The sequence below is a fragment of the Zalophus californianus genome, chromosome 1, assembly GCF_009762305.2.
Source record: "Zalophus californianus isolate mZalCal1 chromosome 1, mZalCal1.pri.v2, whole genome shotgun sequence".
NCBI classification, from domain to species: domain Eukaryota; kingdom Metazoa; phylum Chordata; class Mammalia; order Carnivora; family Otariidae; genus Zalophus; species Zalophus californianus.
Window position 1 is genome coordinate 50,954,748 of NC_045595.1, and position 21,703 is coordinate 50,976,450.

Genomic DNA, 21,703 nt, shown 5'->3' on the forward strand with positions numbered 1-21,703 from the left:
TCCTAAAAAAAGTTACCCATGGCCCAATCCTGTGCCTCATTGGCCTCATTAGGATACCAGATTTCATCTTCCAGGATCCCTCACTACCCCACCCCCACCGCTCCACAATCCCAGGAAACATACCGAGTAGTCCTGATGGGCCTCACCTTGGACAAGGCCATAGTTTTCCGACCAGATTTCACAGGTCACTAAAATCCACCCCCCATCCCCTGGGGCGCCTGGGTGGCTCAGTCCTTAAGCATCTGCCTTAGGCTCAGGTCGTGATCCCAGGGTCCTGGGATTGAGCCCCACATTGGGCTCCCTGCGTGGCCCGAGAAGACTGCTTCTCCCTCTCCCACTCCCCCTGCTAGTGTTCCCTCTCTCGCTGTGTCTCTCTCTGTCAAATAAATAAATAAAATCTTAAAATAAAATAAAATAAGATCCCCCCACCCCCAAAAATGGTAGGGGGTGTGTCTACAAAGGGTGGCAAAAGTTACAAAAGGTATTAGGGAGAAAAACAACCCCAGTTGTTTAAGAAAGTATAATTTCTCCTTTCTCTCTCTCTCTCTCTCTCACACACACACCAGAAAGGAAGGAAGAACATCATTTAGAATAAAAGGCAGGTCTTTAATCACACACAGTTAGCTTTATGGGAAAATTCCTGCATTGTCCTTATTTTTTTCATGTTGTTGCAGACTGAGAGACACTTCACAGACTGACAGAGGTCCAGGGACATTTAGGGCAGACAACCTCACTGTGACAGAAGGAGCCCTGTGGCCTTTGGACCTCAGTGCTGGCTGGAGGCCCTGGCCCTGTGGAAGCCAAACCGCCCAGAGTCACAGAGGCAAGGAGAAGACGGCGGGGGTGGGGGGGTGGGGGGGGACAGAGAACCGTGATGGCAGAAAATAGGTAGCGGGGCGGACCCCCGCCCCAGTGGAAGTTCTTCCTCCCTCAGTGAGCCCCGTGCCAGTGGTCATTACCCACATGCCACAGGGAGCTGGCACAGAAGGGGCAGGAGGAGATGTTGTCCTGGCTGGGTCTGCTCTCCTGCCCTTCCCCCCACCTCCCTCCGCCCTCTCCTCCCCGCCAACCTCAGAGTCAAGAGCAGAGTCTCTGAGCTTCAGCTTTACAAACACAGGGAGAAAGCTAACGCAACCTTTAAGCTGCATTAACAGGATCAAGGGATGTATTATTAGTCTCGCGGGCCTTCAAATTGTTCAGGGTATTTCGGAAAGACAGTGCTTAGCTTGATCTCCATATTCTAAGTGATGTTAATAATCTGGGAGGTTTATCAGTGGACTGCAGACTCAAAACTGGTCCTCCTCTATTTGGGAAGATATCCCAGAAAACACTGCCCTAGGAGAGACCCCAGCCCTGCCAGCCGGATTGGTTAAATCCACCCTAGAAATGAATTAGGTGGACGATATGGCAGCCAGATGGCTTTTAAAATATTGATAAGCTGAAATGTGGCAGGAAAAAGAGACCAGAGGGTCAGGGAACAAGTCATCTAGAGCATAATAGAATCTAAGCATCAGAATGCTTAGCAGAGAAAACAACACTTTGCATATAAACCACCACTGCCCACCCCTGAGCCCACGGCAGGTATGATATTTTTTCCTACTGACCTTGGAACACAGTCTCAGAACCCTTCTCAACACAGCCCCCCTAGCAGCCACTACCAATCCATCATAGTTGGCACTCGGTTGGGGATCATACCATCTCTAAACAGGTGGTCTCTCCATCAAGGGACACAGGTGACACATTAGACATAAACTATTCCCCACCCTTGACTTAGGAGTTCACAAAAGTGGTCTTCAAATCATGAAAATGTTACCACGAGTCAGCCAGCTTAAACTTACTCTGAGTTGTTCCAAAAGACAGAGGTGCCTTGCAGTTCCATCCGAGGAAGACCTTTCTAGCAAACCTTTCCAACGAGGGGATAGTCTGATTTATGAGGTGGTAGGTCCCTTGCTACTAGAAGTTCCAATCAGAGGCTTCCCGGCTGTCAGTGATTCCAGCCAAGGGTGGGCACCCAGGCAAAGGCTGTGACTCTCACTAGGACTGGCGATTCAGCTAGAACACCTATGTACTGAGCACCTACTGTGTGGCAGGGACAGGCACACAAGGTATCCCCGTGGATAACGTGACCTCCAAATACTCAGGGGATTGAGTAACTTCACCCAGTGAGGGAGTGGCCCATCAGGAATGCAAACCCTGATGCTGTGACTCCCAAGCCCTGCATATTTTCCACCTGCCTCTCTGGGCTGCAAACAAGCAACAACACAAGGCCTCCTCTAAAGCTAACTGGCTCTCAGATGGTACCTATGCTGGGGGCTTTTCCTTCCCTAAAGGTGCTGCCCAGCTGCGACAGGATGGCCCTGTATCTGCTGCTCTCAGGGAGGCTAAAGCTGCCTCACTGCTATACAGCAGGCATTCTGTTGGCTCATTCTATCCCCAGTGAGAGTTCTTGCCACAAAGGGGCACAGATGGGATCTCTGACATTGAACTCAGTGTCTTTGTCCTAACATCCCAGGCACTGTTGTTTTTTTTGGTCTGAGGCGCTTATCGCTTCTGTTCCAATGCAAAAGTTCCTAAAATGGGGTGAGAGCTAAAGCCACATCAGTCATGGATATCCAGATGATTAGCTAATTGCAGGATGCAAGGTCCTGAGCAGGGGGAGGGAGGACAGGAAGGCTGCGAAGAGGGAAAGGGAGAACAGTTTGCCGAAAGACAAAGCAACTCCATTCTCATTGCTAGTCCTGCTGCAGCCTCACGGCCCATTTCAGATTCCTGGGGTTTCTGTCCTGTACCCCAAATCCCATTCTCTCAAGTCCCACCTTGTCCCACCCTCCAGTAACAGTACCTGTCTTTATTCTTCAGAGCCCAGGGCTTGTCCCTGACTTACCCAACACCATGGCCAGGCCCTGCTTTTTGCACGCACCATTTTGCCATCACTACAGAGTACCCCCATCTCAGATACCCAACACTCCCATTGTGTAGACCTGCACCTGCCAACTTGGACTTTCTCCAGCCACCTGGAGCTGGGGAGGGAGGAGGGCCCCTCCCCCAGGAGGGCGTGGCTCTAGCTTCTGACCCTTCCTGTGACAGCCCCACTTGCATCTGCTACAGTTAACCTGAGAACAGTGGACTGGCTCCAGCAATGGCCCCCACCCCTGAGTGTGCCTCCCACTGCTGTCCACAGTTACCCCCCTCCTTTTAAGGGAGCTTTGTGTTACGGAACCAGACCACATTTCTACCTATAATTCTATGTCTTTACCCATGCCCATCTCCCTAGTCAGAATTTTTTTGCTTCCCACCCACCTTCAGAGAACACCTTTGCTGCCTAAAGCCCTTTCTGGTGATGTGAGCCCACACAAGCCTTTCCTGTCTCTCTTTTTCCATTCAAAGTCTGTACGGCAAAATTAGTCCCCTATTTATACTATTATCTTCTCCACTGTTTAATGAAACAATTTAGCACATCTGACATTCTCATCACTACTATGTATTTGTTTTACTTTCCAAGTAGTTTATAAATGTCAGTGGATAAAAATATTCAACTTCACTTTGTACCTACTCAATGCCGAGCCAGGGCGGGGCTAGGGTAGACCCTCCTCTTTGGAAAGTGTCTACTCACCAACAGGAGGAGGATTCTGGCTGACACGATTCTGATGTTAACCCCACCTCACTGGCCACAACAACTTGGTTCAGGGACCACCTAAACCGGGCCAGTTAGAATCTCTTCAGCAACACTGAAGTGAGGGAGGAAGAAAAGAAAACAAATCAGAAACAGAGAAAGAAGGAGCAAGAGAGACAGTCTTTCCATGTGTTCACCTCCAAGTGAAACATGAACTTGGGAGCTGTCAGCCACCATTGTTTACATGTCATGTAGAAATATCAGAAATGGCCAGAGAAGAAATAGCCAAGAAGGAGGAGTGAAGCTGATGTGCAAAGAGAAGCCAAAATGAGAGAAAGTACACCAGCTAGTATCTAGAACAAACCTGGGTCCCCTAGCAACCCAGTTCCTGGTCCCAGGCCATCCCGAGGCCAACTGCATTTCCCCACCAGGGTTCCACCGAACACCCTGTATCTTTAAATAAACTCTATTTTCATTACCACCAGCTTCAGCTGTTTCTGTTGCTTGCCACCAAATGTTCTAATTAAAGCAAGCTCACATGTTCCATGTTTTGTAAATTCTTGCACATTCATTGAATATATTACTAACATCACCACAGACCTCAATTCAAATAGCAGTGGTGAATTTGTTCAGCATCTCCCATTAGGTGCTTTGAAACAAAGACCTCTAGCTGGATAACTTATCTATCAGCCATATTCATGCTTAATGACACAGATACTATGGTCACACTCAGATTAACCTGCACACAAACACCCATATGTACCTACCTGCACATTACTTCAATTGCAAACAGCATGCACTCAGTGCATTTTGCCTCCTTCCCAGGTCTTTCACTCCAAAGGAGCAGAGAACAATGAAAAATAAATTAAAACTTTAGTCAGTAGCCTAGGTGACATCTCTGTGATGGTACTTAGCAGTCATAGGCATTCAATCTCTGAATCACATTCAGCAAGACATTGCCAGTCATACCAGCCATTCTGGAAGATGAGTCAGTCCCTTTCTAGGACCTCCTGGACACTTCAAACAGCATCTCCCAAAAAAGGTACTGCAGGATGCTCGTTCTAGAACAGGGGTCAGCAAACTATAAACTACATGAGTCAAATCCGGCCCACAGCCTATTTATGTAAATAAAGTTTTACTGGAGCCAGCCATGCCTATGCCCCTATCAACGGTTGCTCTTGCATTAAACAGCAAAGTTGAGTAGTTGCAACAGAAACCATATGGCCCACGAAGGCTGAAGTGTTTACTATCTGGCTTTTTACAGAAAACATTTGTACATCTGGAAGATGCCAATAGGTGTATCCTAAAGAAAAAATAGTACCTGGATTAATGAGTTCAAAAAACCATGGGTTAAATAATTTCTTTTCTACAGGACTTATCAGAGCCTTTACTATATGGAAGTACACTACGAATCTCTAAGAAGGGAGCACACTAGAATGCTTCCTACACTTACTTGAACAGAGCCCTTTCTATAGCAAACATCTTGAGGGAGTAGTGTTCAAAGTCTAGAGGGGTTCCTCATCTATAAAACAGATATAATATTCCACCTAATTTATGCTTTTCAAAAGTCATGGTGAGTGGGCTCCTGGGTGTGCACACAGGAAGATGGCTGAGCAGGTGCCGAAGTCTGTGCTCTTCGTGTGTCTGGGTAACATCTGTCGGTCACCCATTGCAGAAGCAGTTTTCAGAAAACTTCTAACTGATCAAAAGCTTTCATATCATGTTACCAAGGAAGACTTTGCCACATTTGATTATATACTGTGTATGGATGAAAGCAATCTGAGAGACTTGAATAGAAAAAGTAATCAAATTAAAAACTGCAAAGCTAAAATTGAACTACTTGGGAGCTATGATCCACAAAATCAACTCATTATTGAAGACCCCTATTATGGGAATGAGTCCGACTTTGAGACTGTCTACCAGCAGTGTGTGAGGTGCTGCAGAGCCTTCCTGGAGAAGGCCCGCTAATGCCACACCCGTTCTCCCCACAGCCCCTGGCTGGGCCCCACAGGCTCTGCTGTGAGGCCGCAACTGTTTCTTCAGTTGACCCTCGGTTCCTTACCTTAAATAATTGTAGCTGGAAATCAGTTATTGTATCTGACAGACAAATAAATAAAAATGTTTCATCCAGACCAAAAGAAAAAAAAGTCATGGTATTCCAGCCACGTATAAATGAGAGGGAAAAAAGCTGATCCAGACTTGGGAATTAAAAGCAATTACTGTAATATTTTCCCCACTTACTAAATAGTAAAAAGGTGTGATTGTACAAGAAATATCTGTGTTAGTGGATGAAGCCTTTTTTTTTCCTTGAACAACTTTGGAAAATGGATTTGACAGTACATAATCACTTCTACTAACCAAAGGTTTATTTGGAAATTTACTTTTTGTAAAAACTGAATTATAGAATGCTTGAAATACCTTAAGTCCCTCTATAAGCAAAGTGCATAACACTTACTTTGTTTATACTGTAAAGTATATGTTAAATGCTTTTATCAATTTGAGAATAAAGAAAGTACTCATATAAATTAAAAAATAAATAAAATAGAGATAATAATAACCCTGACAACCATCAGCATCACAAGGCTGTCAGGAAGATCACATGCAACAAGGATGTGAGTAGGCTGTGCAAACCACAGGCAAAGGATAATTATACCTCCAGCCCCGTAACTTAAAGGCATTTTCTCTCCATTTCCCACCAGCCACTCTGAGGACAAACAAAAATGGTCTCTAAGAGTCAGCTGCTTCCAAGAACCTGCTGATTCTGAAAAACGCGCCCGTGCCTTGGTAGAAAAGTACATGATTGTGAGGTTAATGGGAAGGGTTGCTGAGAGATTCGATTTGTTTCCATTAAAGAACATCAATTAGTCTTGATTCTGGATGGAAGACAGGCAGTTCTCCTCTGGAGGTTTTGATTAGCTCTCCATACTACACAGGAGTAACATGGGCTCCAGATAGACTGTTCCCTCACGTACAGCCATTTCACAAGCCATGGGGCTCCAAAGGGGACAGATGCTCCTCTAGAAGGAACATCTGACCACCTTCCCTCCCCCATAGACCCCTCCTCACACTCTACACATACATGCTCTGTGCCCTTAGCCCTGGCACATAACGCCTACAGCACCAACTGGGATGGGTCCCCCACTATCACCCAAACCCAGCTAATAGAACAACTCCTAGAGATACAAACTTCTCTATTGCTGACTCAGAGCCATGAAAGCACGAGGAAAGGCCAAGCAGGTCAGGTAAGGAATGGCCAGCACCCTGGACTAGGAAGCAGCAATGACATGATGCTGAGATGTCATGCCATTTACAAATGGATGTCATCATTTCCTTTCCCAAAACAAGAAATGGGGAGTGTGGGCAAGGGAACACTGGGAAGAAAGTGGGAAGGAAGACGGCACTACGGAGACGCCGTCCACCCACCTGCAGCCCTTACCCTCTCCAGGCAGTTCAGGGGGTGCCTGCCCATCTTTTCCCTCACCCCACCACACAGACTCCAGCATCTTCCAGAGATGCCATGTCATCGTAGGGAGTCCTTGCCACTCCCAAGAGATAATACCTTCCTGGAATTCCCACAATTCACATGTACCACTTCCATCTCTGGAAGAAAGGCCCTAAGCAAGGGCAGGTCTTTAAAAAGAGAGAGAGAGAGAGAGACTGAGGAAAGGTAAAAGAGAAATAACACTCAAAAGATGACTCAGGGAAGGGAGTCACTGAAGTAACTACAGGAAAAACACAAGATGGCCACCAGATGCTACACCATGGAGAGGCGGATGAGACCCTTTGTCCACACTAGAGGTAACTCAGACCAACAGGGCATTTCCTAAGCCGTGAGCCTGAGGTCCCAAGTAGGGACAGGCCCACTCTGCAAAGAAGTGAGACTGGAGGGTGTCCCTAAGGGTTTCAAAGTCGTGGGTTGGACAATTTCAGTCTGAGAACCTAGGAGCAGAGACACAGGCTCAAGCAGCATGAGGGTCTAGCAAATTCTATCTTGGAGTGAGGAAGCCAATCAATAGGCCTATAAGTAGGCCTCACTCCCCTTGACTGGTAGCAGCCATCACACATTGAGCCAACTGCACTTGATGGTTCCCTGCTTCTGGTAAAGTTCTTACAATTTCTACCACCAGATACCAAAGCTTCATAAAAAGATTCAGTTCTTGGTCTCCCCCAGGACCCATAGCTGATAGAAAGGTTCAGAGGCTGGCATGAGGAGCCTGTGGAGAGGCTGATGCTTTGTGTGAGACTCAGGGCTTCCCAAGCAGAAACCGCCCAGCTCCAGACCCACCTGAAGGCAATAATGTCTCTCTTAAATCCCCTTGGTCTCTCTGTACCCCACGTGCCCCTTCTCCTCAAGGATCGTCAGCAGGCTCCCAAAACAGAGGAGACTGCTGTCTGCAAATCTCTGCAGAGCTGTGCTGTGGAAGAAGCAGCCATTGTTCTGCACGGCTCCAGAACAGGCCCACAGTGGAGAAGTTACATGAGGATTTGGGTCAATGTAAGAAAAACCATCAGAAGCCTTGGAGCAGTTCAAAAGTACAGCTGGGGATGTTTGCTGAGATGCAAGAACTGGGGGCTTGTGGTATTATATGAGCCACATGTGCATATTGGGAGCAGCTATAAAGGCATCTCTGCTCCCCCCACCGCACCCCCAACCCTCCCCTGTGGGGCCCCAGCTGCCGGCCCCACTGTCAGGAAGATGAATGAGCAGAGTCCACACAACTGCATCCTAAAGATGTCTCCGACAGTGCGGGTCATTTTGATATGGTCTTGAAAATAAGCCATTATCTAATGTATTAGTCAGGCTTAAATAAATAAATAAATCTCTTCTTATCATGAAACAACACACTGTATAGACTTGGCTCTGGGAGAAAAATTTCAATTTGATGCTCATGTTGGTACTGTTTGCATTCTTGGTCCACACTGTCTTAACACCTATAAGCAAGTCTTTCCTGAGATACAGTACAAATTTCACCTTGGTTCCAGCTGCTCTGAAGATGCCTGTTTCTCTTTGAGGTACCCCCAGACACACCTCCTAGAAAGTGCATTCCAGGTATGCCACAAAGGTTATACTTTAAGTCAGACCCATCCCAAACATGATAATTCTCTCCAAGGTTGCAGAAAAGTAACCAGTGACTTTTATATAATGAAAATAAAGTTCAATGATATTTCTGTTTAAAAAAAAAAAAAAAAAAGCCGCCACCACCACTATACCAGCGGGCGGTAACTCCAGTACCTAGGGGATCAGGTACATCAGGTGAACTAGTAAAGCAGGGGAGGTTAGGGAGACAACAGCAGCCAAGGGAGCTCAAGTCCTCTCAAAGGAGAGCTACGGGTGCTCAGCTCCAGCTGGTGCTGCCAAGTGGGAATGCAGACCCAGGCTGCCAGACCTTCTGACTTTTTTTAAAAAGGTGATGGAAATCCAGATTTTATGTAAAATCTCCTCATTTTTACATGCTGGCATCCAAATCGCATTTTTCAAAGACACAGTGCAGGCCAAATCAAACACATCTGAGGACTGGAGTTGGCCTGTACACCATCAGTTTGCAAGCTCTGCATAAAAGTGCAGCTTAAACAAATTACCAGTAATGTGCAAAACAGATCCTTCCCTCTCTCAGCCACCCCCTCCATCTCTGAGAAATGATGCCGGGGGTCAGGGATGGGGTTGCAGGTGAGAGAAGGTTCAGGGATGAAGAAGGCCCCGTGGCATCTGTGTCCAAATTAATGATGTAAGAACCGGAAGTTCACATTTCCATTTTGACAGACTCAGATCAAAATGGCTGCATCCACTCAGCTTCTTCAGCATGTCTGCTCTCCTCTATCAGGAAGCAAGAGTTTTTACTTTTATTATGGAAGTTATCTTCTTCCAGTGGGCTGCAGAAAGCAGAATCACAAGGTTGGCAGACGCCTTATGTGTCACCTTGAACAAATCTCCCTCTGATGCCTAAATCCCCACTCTGACCATCTTTTCCTGGGGCATATCACCCCAACCTCGAACACCTCCTATACTAGGGAGATCAAGGCTTCTGGAGACTGCCTGCCTGTCCCTTCAAGACAGTGCTAATTGTTAGAAAGGTCTTCCAGACACTAGACTTCTTATAAACCCGGGCCAGAATCAGATTAGGTTTTTGGCAGCTGCCTCCCCGTGACTCACACCAAACTTATTGTCAGCGAGAACCTTAAGTCTTTTTTACAAGCACTACTGATAAGCACATCTCTCCCAAGTCTGTACTTGGCCAGCTGGGTTTTTAGACATAACGGCAAGACTTTACACTTTCTTCCTTATTAAATTTCAGCCCACCTACATCTTGCAATGAGGTGGGCATCTGTTCACAGGTACAAATCTTTGTTCGTTTCCCAGATTCTTTTAAGAGGACCTTGACCCTACCTCTGCCCCATGGATTGTTGAAGCTGATAGCTCTGCACTTAATCGATAACGGAGATGGCATTGGGGCATTTGCCAGTAAATACAACCTGGTGTCTGCCTCCTCCAAAGCCTGGCTGATGGAAATAATATTTATGGGGAATTGACTGAATCCTCCATAATGAGGAAGGAGGAATGGAGATTGGTCCATTCCTTTAGATCAAAAAACTGAAATGCCCCTAGGAGTCAAACAGGCAATAAAAATGAGTGAAATGGGTCAGGTGGGCCCTCAAGCGAGTGGAGCCCATACCCCATTTGAAGGGGACAGCCAATTTTTGCTTCTATCTGAGAATGAGGGCCCAGTATGCTTAGTTCTGCCCATATCACAAGAAATGTCAGAAATCTGGGTTTTTTTATGTGACCTCTCCTGACTTTTTAAAACGTTTTTTCTTGATTTTTATTTTACTGTTTTTTAAAGTAAGCTCTACACCAAACATGGGGCTTGAACTCACGACCCTGAGATCAAGAGTTGCCTGCTCTACTGACTGAGCCAGCCAGGCGCCCCTTGATTTTTACTTTTTTTTTAAAGATTTTATTTATTTATTTAATTGACAGAGAGAGAGAGCATGAGAGGGAACACAAGCAGGGGGAGTGGGAGAGAGAGAAGCAGGCTTCTGGCCGAGCAGGGAGCCCGATGCGGGGCCGGATCCCAGGACCCTGGGATCATGACCTGAGCCGAAGGCAGTCGCTCAATCAACTGAACCACCCAGGTACCCCGCCCCTTGATTTTTAAATGTTGGAAACTAATTTGCTTCTATAAATGTTCCAAAGGCCAAACAAAACACACTTGTGGGTCTAAGTTTGCCTCCAAGCTGCCGGTTCTGCTGTAGATGTTCTAAATTTCACTCTTGGAGCAAATCAAGCCCTCCAAACCTGAGTAAGAATAATAGAGAACACTACTGAGTGTTTCCCATGTTCTAGACACTGGACTAGATACCAAGTGTGGATTATCTCATTTAATCTTCACGAGAATCCAATGAGGTGCCCATTTTAAGGAGACAGAAACTGCAAGGTAGAGAGGTGAGACGATTAGTAATGAATCTGGAATTCAGTCCCAGCTCTGTCTGATTTCAGAGTCTAATGGGGAATTCTGAGACCATGGTGTTTGAGCAGAATTGCTTTAAGTGGACTGTGCTTTGTTAAAACTATCAACTTACCTTGAGGGATTTTTAACTATTAAAAATGTGTCATAGGGGCACCTGGGTGGCTCAGTTGGTTGAGCATCCAACTCTTGATTTGGGCTCAGGTCATGATCTCAGGGTTGTGAGATCAAGCCCACGTCAACCCTGTGCTCAGTGGGGAGTCTGCTGGAGATTCCCTCTCTTTGTGTCCCTCTGCCCCTCCCCCCAGCTGGCTTGCCCAGGCACGCACGCTCTCTCTCTCTCAAATAAATAATCATTTTTTAAGAAAAAAATGTGTTGTAGTGACTACACCTGAGGTAACTAAGGATACCATCCATCACATCACGGGATCTTTAATGGCCTCCAGCAGCTGAAGGGTCCTTGCCCCTACCTTCCCTACAGCTCCTCTCAAGGTGGGTCGGGGCAAACACAGTAGCACTTGTCAGGGAAGAATGTCTTGTCCTTGACTCCAATGTCAAACTCATCCTTGAGGAGAAGTGAAGAAGGAGACTCTTAAATAATGACATTAATAAATTATGAACCTGAAAGATGGTGGCAAGTTGAAGGCATTTTTATATCACATATTGAATTATTTGTTATGCTGTCCTTCACTTCTCCTTGTACAACCCCATCTGATGAGCATAATTTGAGATAGAAGATAGAATATCTTGGACTTATCCAGAAGTGGCAATCCTGAATGCCTACAGAAACCGGGAAGCTTAGGTAAGTGAAACAGCAGCGGGGAGATAAGAGTGCCTGGGGACCCAAGAGCTCCTGCCCAGGAACCAGCACGGACTCAAGGATGCACGCCTCATTTAAAAATGGGGGCTGCTACTCAGCTCTGGCTGACTTGTTAGCATGTGGGAATGGGGGCCCAGTACAGCCAGATCAATTTTCACTTTCAAAAAGTGAAAAATACAGATTTGTATATGAAGTTGCCCAACTCTGCTGTGCATCTCAACAAAATACATCACTGGCCTGCAGACTACCTCCTGCCTGGTGATCAGTGTTGGTTAGAAAAACTACATTGAATTTTTCAATTTAGTCTTTGGCTGCTTTTACACATCTGGAAAAGGAGAGGGACATCAAAGAGGCATTCTTAAATCCTTGGGGGGTAAACTATCCAGCTCCTGGCTGCATAGCAGGCACACTATGGAGCAGAACTGAGGATGCAGAGTGATGTCACGGATTCTCCATTGATTTCTTCTGCAGGGGAAGAGAGCCACACACTGAGTTAATCAGAGGCTTGGCTGTTAAGCTCTTGGGGACAGTAGAAGAAAGGTCAACAAGGAGGGAATTCTGACCTTCAGGGAGCTCAAGGCCAACTCTATGCACTCCTAAGTCAGGGTCAAGATTAAGGGCATGGAAATCCACCCACCTAAAGGAAAGGTAACATTATGGATTGGCCAGGTTTTAGGAATACCTTCATGGACCAAAATTGCCAGAGGTTATACTTCCAAGGAGTTCAAAGGTCAAGTCTGGGTGGGTCCAGACTTCTGACTCTTCCCCCTTGTGGCAGGTTAGGTCTAAGTAGCATCTCAGAGAGAAGTCAGACCAATTGTCTAGGCTGGTCCCTCAAGGGAAGGGGTCAGAGTTTTGAGCTTCAGCCTGTTTTGATTACTCTGGAGCAACAGAGTCAAGTTCAAGTATAGGCTTAGAAGGGAGGCCAGAATGCCTAACCCACCTCAGCTAAAGGAGTTCTCCAGGGGAGAACAGCTCAGCACTGGGGTACTGAGTGGCAGCTTCAGGATCGGTGTTCATTGCCCAGTCAGTGGCTTCTATCATATATTCCCTCTGGAGCCTCTTGGGGAGGGGCCAAGAGCTACCTGGCCAAGGGACAGAATGGGATCAGGGCCCAAGGTCTAGTATCCTATCCAAATGCCAATTTGTTCTCACCCCTATTCACATTTCTATCAATTCATAGGAGAAACTCCTCTCAGGGCTCAATAGGCAAAAAAAAAGTTGAGCTTCTCTTGAAGAGTTGGTGGTCTGCTCTTAAAGATACTATTAAACTTCACATTTTTCTATTCTATTCTGTTCTATTAAGATCTCTCCGCTTCCTGGTTCTGTCCACGGCAAGAGGTGCTATTTCTCCTAATGATAACCCACTGTTTATGGAGCATCTACTATGTGTCTGTTCTGGAGTAAATGTGTTATAGAAATGCCCAAGCTGGGTATTACTGTTCCTTGTCTGCCGAAGTCCGGACAGCTGAGCCTCAGAAAGGTTAAACAATTTTGCCCACAACTAATAAGCGGCAGAGCTAGAATCTGAGCCCAATCTACTGAACTCCAGAGCCTGGAGTATGACTCTTAACAGCTGCGAGTATTAATAACAACAGCTAACACTGACTGAGTTCTTACTGAGTGCAAAGCACTGTGCAGAGGGCTTTACATGTTTTATCTCCCTTAATCCTCTAGATTAGTTTTTGAGATAGGATTATTATCTCCACTTTACAGATGAGGAAATTGAGGCTTGGAGAGATGAAAAGACTTGTCCAAAGTCACACAGTTAGAAAGCAGCAGAGCTGGGCTGCAAACCTCAGGCAGTTCGATAGCAATAACCATGTTCCTGATTACTAAGCCTGCTGTCCTTGGTTTGCTACCATTCTCAAAGTGGATGGGCACACTCACATCTTCATCCAAATACTCGATTAAAACACTGAACAGGATAGAGCCTTTTGACAGACCACTGGAGACTTCACCTAGGCTGACAATGGTCCATGCAATCATTTGCACCAGTTTGGACAATTATGAACCCATCAAATGGTGCCCTCAGGCTGAACTGGTATAGGAGAAGAGAGAAGAAATCGCAGATTCGTGACTGTATAGGAAAAGGGTCCAGAGGACCAAAGCTGAGATGGGTCCCCTCTTTCCTAACTGCAGGTCTACCCCAGGGTTCTTTTTCTAGACTTGGCTCCAGTCTTCCCCCTGCCCATTCAGATGATAATTACCCAGGTCTTAGAGGTACTGGAGCCCCCAAGCTGAGCCTCAGATAATCCTTCCAGTTTTGTCAAGCAACTGGAAGTTTTCCCACTTCCAGGGGAAATAAGGGACTTTGTGGTTTACTGGCCAAGTTCTGGGGTAGAGGCCAAAGAAGGCCTTTGTCTGAGTTGCCCAGAGAAGGCTTATTCCCGGGCTCTGACCAATAATAAAGGAAACTGGTGATCCAGGGGGCATTCCTGTTTCTTGGGAGACTTTTCTTCAGGAGTATCAGGATTTGCCTTTTCACAATCGCTTTTCATTCATCTTGCCCTCCTTGGAACCAGCCATCCTGCATTTGACACTAATGAGGATGGAGGGATGTGGCTCTGTCTCTTTAGAAAACTGGGCAATTAAATTTTCCTTAATGAAGTTCTTTTCTTTCTCCTAGCAATATCGTTTCTGTTGTGGACTTGGGTGAATTTATTTTTTTAATTCTTTTAAATAGAAGTGGAAGGCAGTGTTTCCTGGAAGAGCATCTTAATATTTTCATAAGCCTAAACCTAACTGTGCATGTATTTTGCTAACCTTGATAGCTATTCCAGAACTTGCTTTGCATGCCTCCTGTGTGGCAGGCACTAAGCACAAGAATTTGGGAATGAATAAAACAAGGTCCCTGCACTCAATGAGCTCACAGAGAGACAGACACATAAACAACCCCACGGTAATAGCAGCATGTCCAAGGGAGGAGCTAGGCAAAAATAGAAATAATTAACATCTCTGCAGCACTCTAGAGTTTACTTTCTCACACACCACCTCATTTCATCCTCACAGCAACTAGCCTTTAAGGTAGATAACGCCCTCATTTCACAGATGAGGAAGGAAGGATGCAAAATAGAGATGTGCCTTGCTCAAAAGACAGATCAGAGATGGAAAATCAGGTCTTACAACTCTAAACCCCAGATTCAACGGCTCCCAATATGAACCCAATAAATTAAATTGTTGGGCTTGACTACTCCACCCCATCCCCATCTCTTAGAATTTTGACAGAACAGGGAAAAACACCTTCTACTTCCACTGGGGAATCATCCAGTAAAGTAGTATATTTCATTTCAGCCATCACTCTTACAATATATAATGAATACCACAAGAAGTTAAGCATTACTTATATATCTGTTGCAGGTGTCTGTCTGTCTTCTTTTCTTTTCTACTTTCGTTTTACGGTTCAGCTGATGTGTGAGCATCCCCCACAGCAGGAAATTTTGTCAATAAATTCCTTACTTATTGTCAACTTTGCGGGCTTTTTAGTTAGAAAAGTAATCATGCTCGTTATTTTAGAAATCAATCAAAATGGAAGAATATAAGGAAAAAAGGTCTCCTTTCCACCATTCCCTGTCACCAGCATCCTGCCCTCATCCCTGACCTACATTCTTTTCCTACTCCCCAAGAGTAAACAGCATTACAAATCAGTAAGAACTATCAGACTCTTATACACACCTAAAACATAAAGACACACACTCTTTATTAAAAAAAAAAACAGGGTTGTATTACACACACACGCACGCATGCACGCACAGGATACACATACACACTGGGGACTTGGGGTTTTTTTTTCTCATTCATGTAATCTACATAATTACTAAATGTTCCTTTGCCTTCAAGAAAAAAGATACAAAGACAGTCAAATTGATGAGTTTATTACAGTTCAGGCCCAGAAATTTTTCAAGTTCATAAAACCTGGGGCACTTAAAAAATGTAGGTTCCCAGGCCCCAGCCCCCCAGAGATTCTGATTCAATAGGTCTGGGATAAGCCCCTAGAATCTGAGTTTGTTATCAATTCCTCCCTCATGATTCTGATGCAGGTGGCCCAGGAGCCACACTGGGAAAAACGCTGCAGTAGTCAAAGAAAGCATCATGGCCAGGACTTCCTTTCCCAGCTGCCCATGCAGGCAATTGCGCCTGTACTCATGGTTTCTTAGATGCCCCATTTTCCTCTCCTTTCCAACCGGTTGCACTTACTAAGTGCTTCAACTGTAGGTTTAGGTTCACGGTCCAGGGCTCCGAATGCTGGTGACCCTCTTAACTGGTTTAGCTAACATTTTCATTTTTCTTGGTTCCTATGTACCAAGAAGTGTGCTGGAAATTCTGATGTGTGTTACTTCAACTAATTCTCTCTCTCTCTCTCTCTCTCTCTCTCTCTCACATACACACACACACACACGCACTCAAGTGAGGTATTATTATCCCCATTTTCCAAATAAGGAAATTGGTGAGATATTATCCCTATTTTTCTTCTCTTTTTTGGATAAGAAAAGACTTATCAAAGGTCATTCAGCTGATAAGCCATAAGGCAAAATTCAGACCCAGGTGCGTGCGATTCCATCCAGAGCCTCATCCCCCGCCTCCTTCCACAGTCCATATTCTCCACTCAACTCCCTCCTGTGACTTTAGCATAACTTGTTCAACCAGGATGGATTTCAGCCGCTTTCAGTTGATCCCTGGCTTTAATTTCCCCTTAATAGCACTTATCCCACAATTGTATTTACCATCTTGAGTATAACTACTGCAAAGTTCCTTTTCTGGAACCATTTTTGTCTTTTATACCAGGAGTTGTATGTTTCTCTTAGAAGTACCACTTCCTGACTCCTTCAATATTTTGATGGCTTCTGACTCTTCTCTAATCAGAAAGATGGTTCTGTCTATATCCTAAATAGCTCAGGAAATGATGGTTGGGAGATAAGCTTGGCCAATATGGTTCAGCTTTATAGATCAATATCAGAAATCACCTACGTTTTCAACTACTTACATCTATTTGTTGTAGGTTCCCCCAACAACTCTGTACCACCCCCTCATAACACTCAACATTTTTGTCATTACAAGTTAAAAATCCACCTTCCCCACAGAATTTTAAAGTTTATGAGGGCAGAGAACATAGTAGGAACTCAATAAATATTTGTTAAGCTAAATCAGAGTGAACTGGCCCACCACATTCTCAACATTTCTTCCCCACTATTCCTGATAGCACAACAATTGCATGTTTCTGGCAAAGAGCAGTGGGGCCTCTGCTGTTTTTGGCACAGAGTTTTCATGGTACTATTATGCCAAGTACGAGATCCGGCAAGGCAGAGATAGTCAGGGTGGGGCCTAAGCAGGAGGGTCAGGCCAAGACTAAAGCCCTGTATTAGCTAAGGATCAAGGGACAAGTAAACTCCAAAGACCACAACCAGGCAAAAGATCAGGAGCCCAAATGGCCAGGGTAGGAGGTCAAGGAGTTATCAGTTACCAGGTGTCAGAAGCCAGGAGGTAACTGTTGTTCTGCCTCAGTTTCCTCAAGAAGATATATCTTTGGGAGAGCCAAAATACTGTCTGGAGAGGCCACTGATAAAGTAAAAAGTAACGTAATAGCCAACCCTTCTTGTAAATGCCCTACCAAGATGACAGCTGGAGAGCAGCCATGTTGCTCAGCCAATTTGCATTCTTTAATACAAACAAAATCAAAGAAGCAACATCCACCCTCTCGTGTCCCTGAAGGTGGCTCAGGTGTTTCATTGGTAAGGGTCCTCTCATGTCATCTCCCTCTGTCTCTCTTTCTCTTGTTGCTTTTAAAGCACCCTAAGCTATGGAAGGTGCCCCTACAGAGCTGTCCCCTCCCACTGTGCTCCAATCTCTGAGTGAGAGCTCTACCTACCTACAGGAATCCAGGCCTTTCTGTCTGACAAAGAGTTGGGAAACATACTAATCTAAAATAAACTATATTCCAAAATACCCCCACCAACCATCAGAAGCAAGAGGAAAGCAGGTTGTCACTGTTGGAAGCAGACCAGCAATCAGGAATCCCAAAAGTACTACGGGTGACCAGAGATGCTGGCAGAGAACAACAGGGAAAGGTGGACCAAAGGAAAGGTACCAGCAGGGAAGGGCAACCCACGGCTGAGGCTAAATTCTTTGTCCTAGACAACACTCTCCTTTTAATACTTCCTGCCAAAGGCAGGAATCGCTGCTTGGGTACCAACAGGAAGTGAGAGGACCGGAAAGGGGGAAATTTTCAGCTGTGAGTGGCTAGGACAGATGTGGAAGGCGGTTCTTGATAAGTCAACTCAGTTCCCCTCAATTTTACACAAATCCAGTGGGACAGAAGTGGCAACAGAAGCCAACCACCACAGTAGGATGGTTTCCAACAAACCAATCCCCTGTTCTAAAGGACCATCAAAACACGTGGAAGGTCATGCTTATAGATTAGTGTTCTTACTTGACAAAGTCTGTGCATTTTTAGGCCACATTCTATCCATTTTAAGCTCTAGGCCTATGACACTCTGCCCATCAGCTTTATTTTTATAACTTTTCATTAAAGATCTATGGTCCCATTTTTTTATCATATATATATATATGAATAAAGCAGATTTGTAGATAGAGATATAAAGTCTGAAAGGTAATAATACATGGACTATTTATAGTGGTGGCTCAGGTAGTGGCTTCTAGATTCTTTTTTTTTTCCTTTTTTATATTTTTCTGTATTTTAGAAACTTTTAAAATAACAAGCATGTATTATATCCATAATCAGAAAAAAAATGTAATAAAAAAAATAAGAACCTCATCCTCCATCTCCAAGGTCAAAGACTCACGGGATCCAGTGGTTAGAAAGGAACTTCAAGCTCTTTTCCTTTCTAGTCTCATCTCCAACTCCGACTCCATTCCATCTACTCTGGACTTCAGCCATACCAAATTTCTCACCATTTCCCAAGTCCCTAGGCTCTTCCATAACCCCCATGCCTTTGTACATGCTATTCTCTCTTCCTGACATGCCTTTGCCACCAGCTGAGCTTCTATCCATCCTTCAAAACCCTGCTCAAAAGTCCTTTCTTCTGTAAGAACTTCTCCAGCTCTCCCCGGCAAAGCTGTCACTTTCACTCTCAGTTCCCAAAGTGTGTGTGGTTCCAGCACTATCCCAGTATTTATGATACTTATTATAATCAATTAATCTATTTTTGTAACTCTCTTTCCTAGAAAACTATGAGTCCATCAAGACAGGGGTGGGGGCTATATTTTACCCATTTTTGTGTCCCCATATCAGACACACAGTAGGAACACAGTTAACAGAAAATATTGGATTCCCTGCAGTATCCCTGCAAGTGGCCACCTGGTCCCTCTAATGAGTTGGACAGCCCTGCCTAGATACAATTGTGGGTTCTTTGGGTTCTTCATCTTCCTGAATTACCTTTCCTTCAGGGCTTGGGGAAAGCCTAGATCTGCTTCATTATGTTCCTCTGAACTGCAGTTCCCAATACAACCCCATGTACCCTGAAGCAGAACATCTATACGCGCTTGTGCACCAAGTCCATCAAAAGGAAATGTACATTCATTCATTCATTTAACAAATATTTTGATCACCTATTATAGACCAAGGGCTGTTCCAAGTGCTAACAAAACACAAATGGGCAAGGGAAACAAAAGTCTTATTCTTAGACACTTTCAATTCTGGTAAAGAGAAGAAATAAACAAAGAAGGGGAAATATCATATAGCCATAAGTGTTCTGCCGAGAATTCAAGTCAGCTAATCCACTCGTTACTTCACGGCTATTTAAGGTTGGTAGTCATGAAGTGACATGAGAGCTGAAAGCTGAATACCAAGCAGGAGTCAGCCTTGTGACAATCCAGGGGAAAAGGATTCTAGAGAGAGGGAAAAGCTATGTGCAAACGCCTGGGTTACAAGCTTGGATTGTGGAGAGGTAAGGAGGCCAAGGTGGGCAGAACATGGCTTTGTAAGCCTAGCCAGGGGTTTGGATTCAACTTTTTTTTTTTTATATTGTATTTGTTGGGGCACCTGGGTGGCTCAGTCAGCTAAGCATCGGTCTTCGGCTCAGGTCATGATCCCAGGGACCCTGTGTTTGGCTCCTCGCTGAGGGGGGAGCCTGCTTCTTCCTCTCCCACTCCCCCTGCTTGTGCTAGCTCTCTCTCTCAGTGTCTCTCTCTCTATGTTAAATAAATAAAATCTTTTTTTAAAAAAGGTTGGGGGAGGGGCAAGGGGAGAGGGAGAGAGAGAATCCCAAGCTGAGCATGAGGCCAATGCAGGGGCCCAACGCCGGGCCGGATCCCAGGACCCTGAGATCATGACCCAAATGGAAATCAAGAGTCAAGACACTTAACCGACTGAGCCACCGAGGCGCCCCTCGATTTGACTGTTATGCAATGAGATGCTACTGGACGGTTTGGACCCAGGGAGTAACATGGTTAGATTTAAATTGTGTAATGATTCCTGCTGGCTGCTATGCAAAGAACAGGCCATGAGAATACGAGAAGAATCAGGGAGACCAGTTAGGTCAGTGGCTTTCAACTAGGGCCTCTTTTGCCCCCTCAGGGAACATTTGGCAATGTCTGGAGACATTTTTGGTTGTCACAGCTCGGGGAGGGCGAGGGGTGCTACAGGAGTCTAGCGGGTAGAGGCCAGGGCTCTAACAACCCACCAAAAACTGATCCAACTCCAAATGTCAGTAGAGCGGAGGTTGAGAAACCCTGAGTTAGAAGGATGTTGCCATGGCCCCAGCAAGAGGTGACAGTGGTCTGGGTCAGGATGGTACAAGTGGAATTCACTACAATTAATATCTTGAAATATTGAAGGTTTTTCATCCATATTTCCTTAAGAGCTTCTGGACTAGATTCAGGCAAGGAGGGCTTTCTATGTTTGTTGCCTCTGGGGTAATACAGAGAAAGAGTCAATTCTTGGCTTTTGACTTTCAAAAGCCTAGCCCTCAGGGAGAACAGAAAGAATGTGGATTATGTACAGCAGCTTTGAGGGAATTTCTGATGACAAAGAGCCAGGATACCACCCCTAATCTACACATGGATAAAGATTTCCAGGAGTCAGTAAAGTGTATGTAGATTTTATGGATCTATAGGAAAACAGCCTGTACCCCTGCCTCACCCCAAACAAGCCCAGGGAAAGAGGGTGACAAGGGAACCCCCATATAGATTTCTAGAATCTGAGAACAGAGAGGAGCTGGGCTGCTTCCCCAGCCAGAGAGCTCTAGGGAGGCACTGGAGAAGCAAGGGCAGGGCATGGCAAGACAGGCCTGAGACAAATGTCCAGAGTTCTTCACAAGCCAGCATGGTACGTGAGCACCAGGATGATTCCTGGTGCTTGCAAACAGCATGGAAGGACTGAAGAGAGGGACACAGGAAGGAGTCTCGAGATTGGGAACAAAGAAGGATGGATCACTGGCATGGACAGACCACCGAAGGCCCGAAGAGAAGGAGGCTATTTCATTTGCCAAAATAGATTGTTGATAAAGCACAACAGATGTCCCTTGGCACTACCTTCGTCTCCTGGACCTTGGGGCACAGCATGGAAGGAAACAGGAGAGACCCCAAATTGACTTATATTTATTTCTGCCACCCCCAGCAAAAGAGAGATGAGAAATGGAAACCAAGCTACAGAAACATAAAGAAAAACACATTTCTCATACACCTGGATTTGTGGCTGATCTCTGTTCACTCTGAGGTGCACGGGCTGTGGGCTTCCATGCGTTCCTCAGCACCACTGTCACCTGGCAGCGACTGTACAATCCCAGGGGCAGTGCTGGGGTCCACTCAAGGCACCTTGAACGCAGCCTGCAGTTGAGGGCATCCCCTACT

At 45.4% G+C, this 21,703-nt stretch overlaps 2 protein-coding genes across 2 annotated transcripts in view; one reads left to right on the forward strand and one right to left on the reverse strand.

The window, feature by feature from the left end:
* Nucleotides 1-21,703, reverse strand: part of SRGAP3 (SLIT-ROBO Rho GTPase activating protein 3) — a 240,152-nt gene that overhangs the window by 208,596 nt on the left and 9,853 nt on the right.
* LOC113917058 (low molecular weight phosphotyrosine protein phosphatase-like) lies at nucleotides 5,219-5,621 on the forward strand. The gene has a single exon (XM_035728116.1). It carries the CDS (start codon nucleotides 5,219-5,221, stop codon nucleotides 5,579-5,581), a length of 363 nt encoding a protein of 120 aa, XP_035584009.1. The 3' UTR covers nucleotides 5,582-5,621.

Excerpts from the sequence above, each read along its gene's own strand:
- LOC113917058 (XM_035728116.1), top strand. The coding sequence starts at position 5,219 with ATGGCTGAGCAGGTGCCGAAGTCTGTGCTCTTCGTGTGTCTGGGTAAC.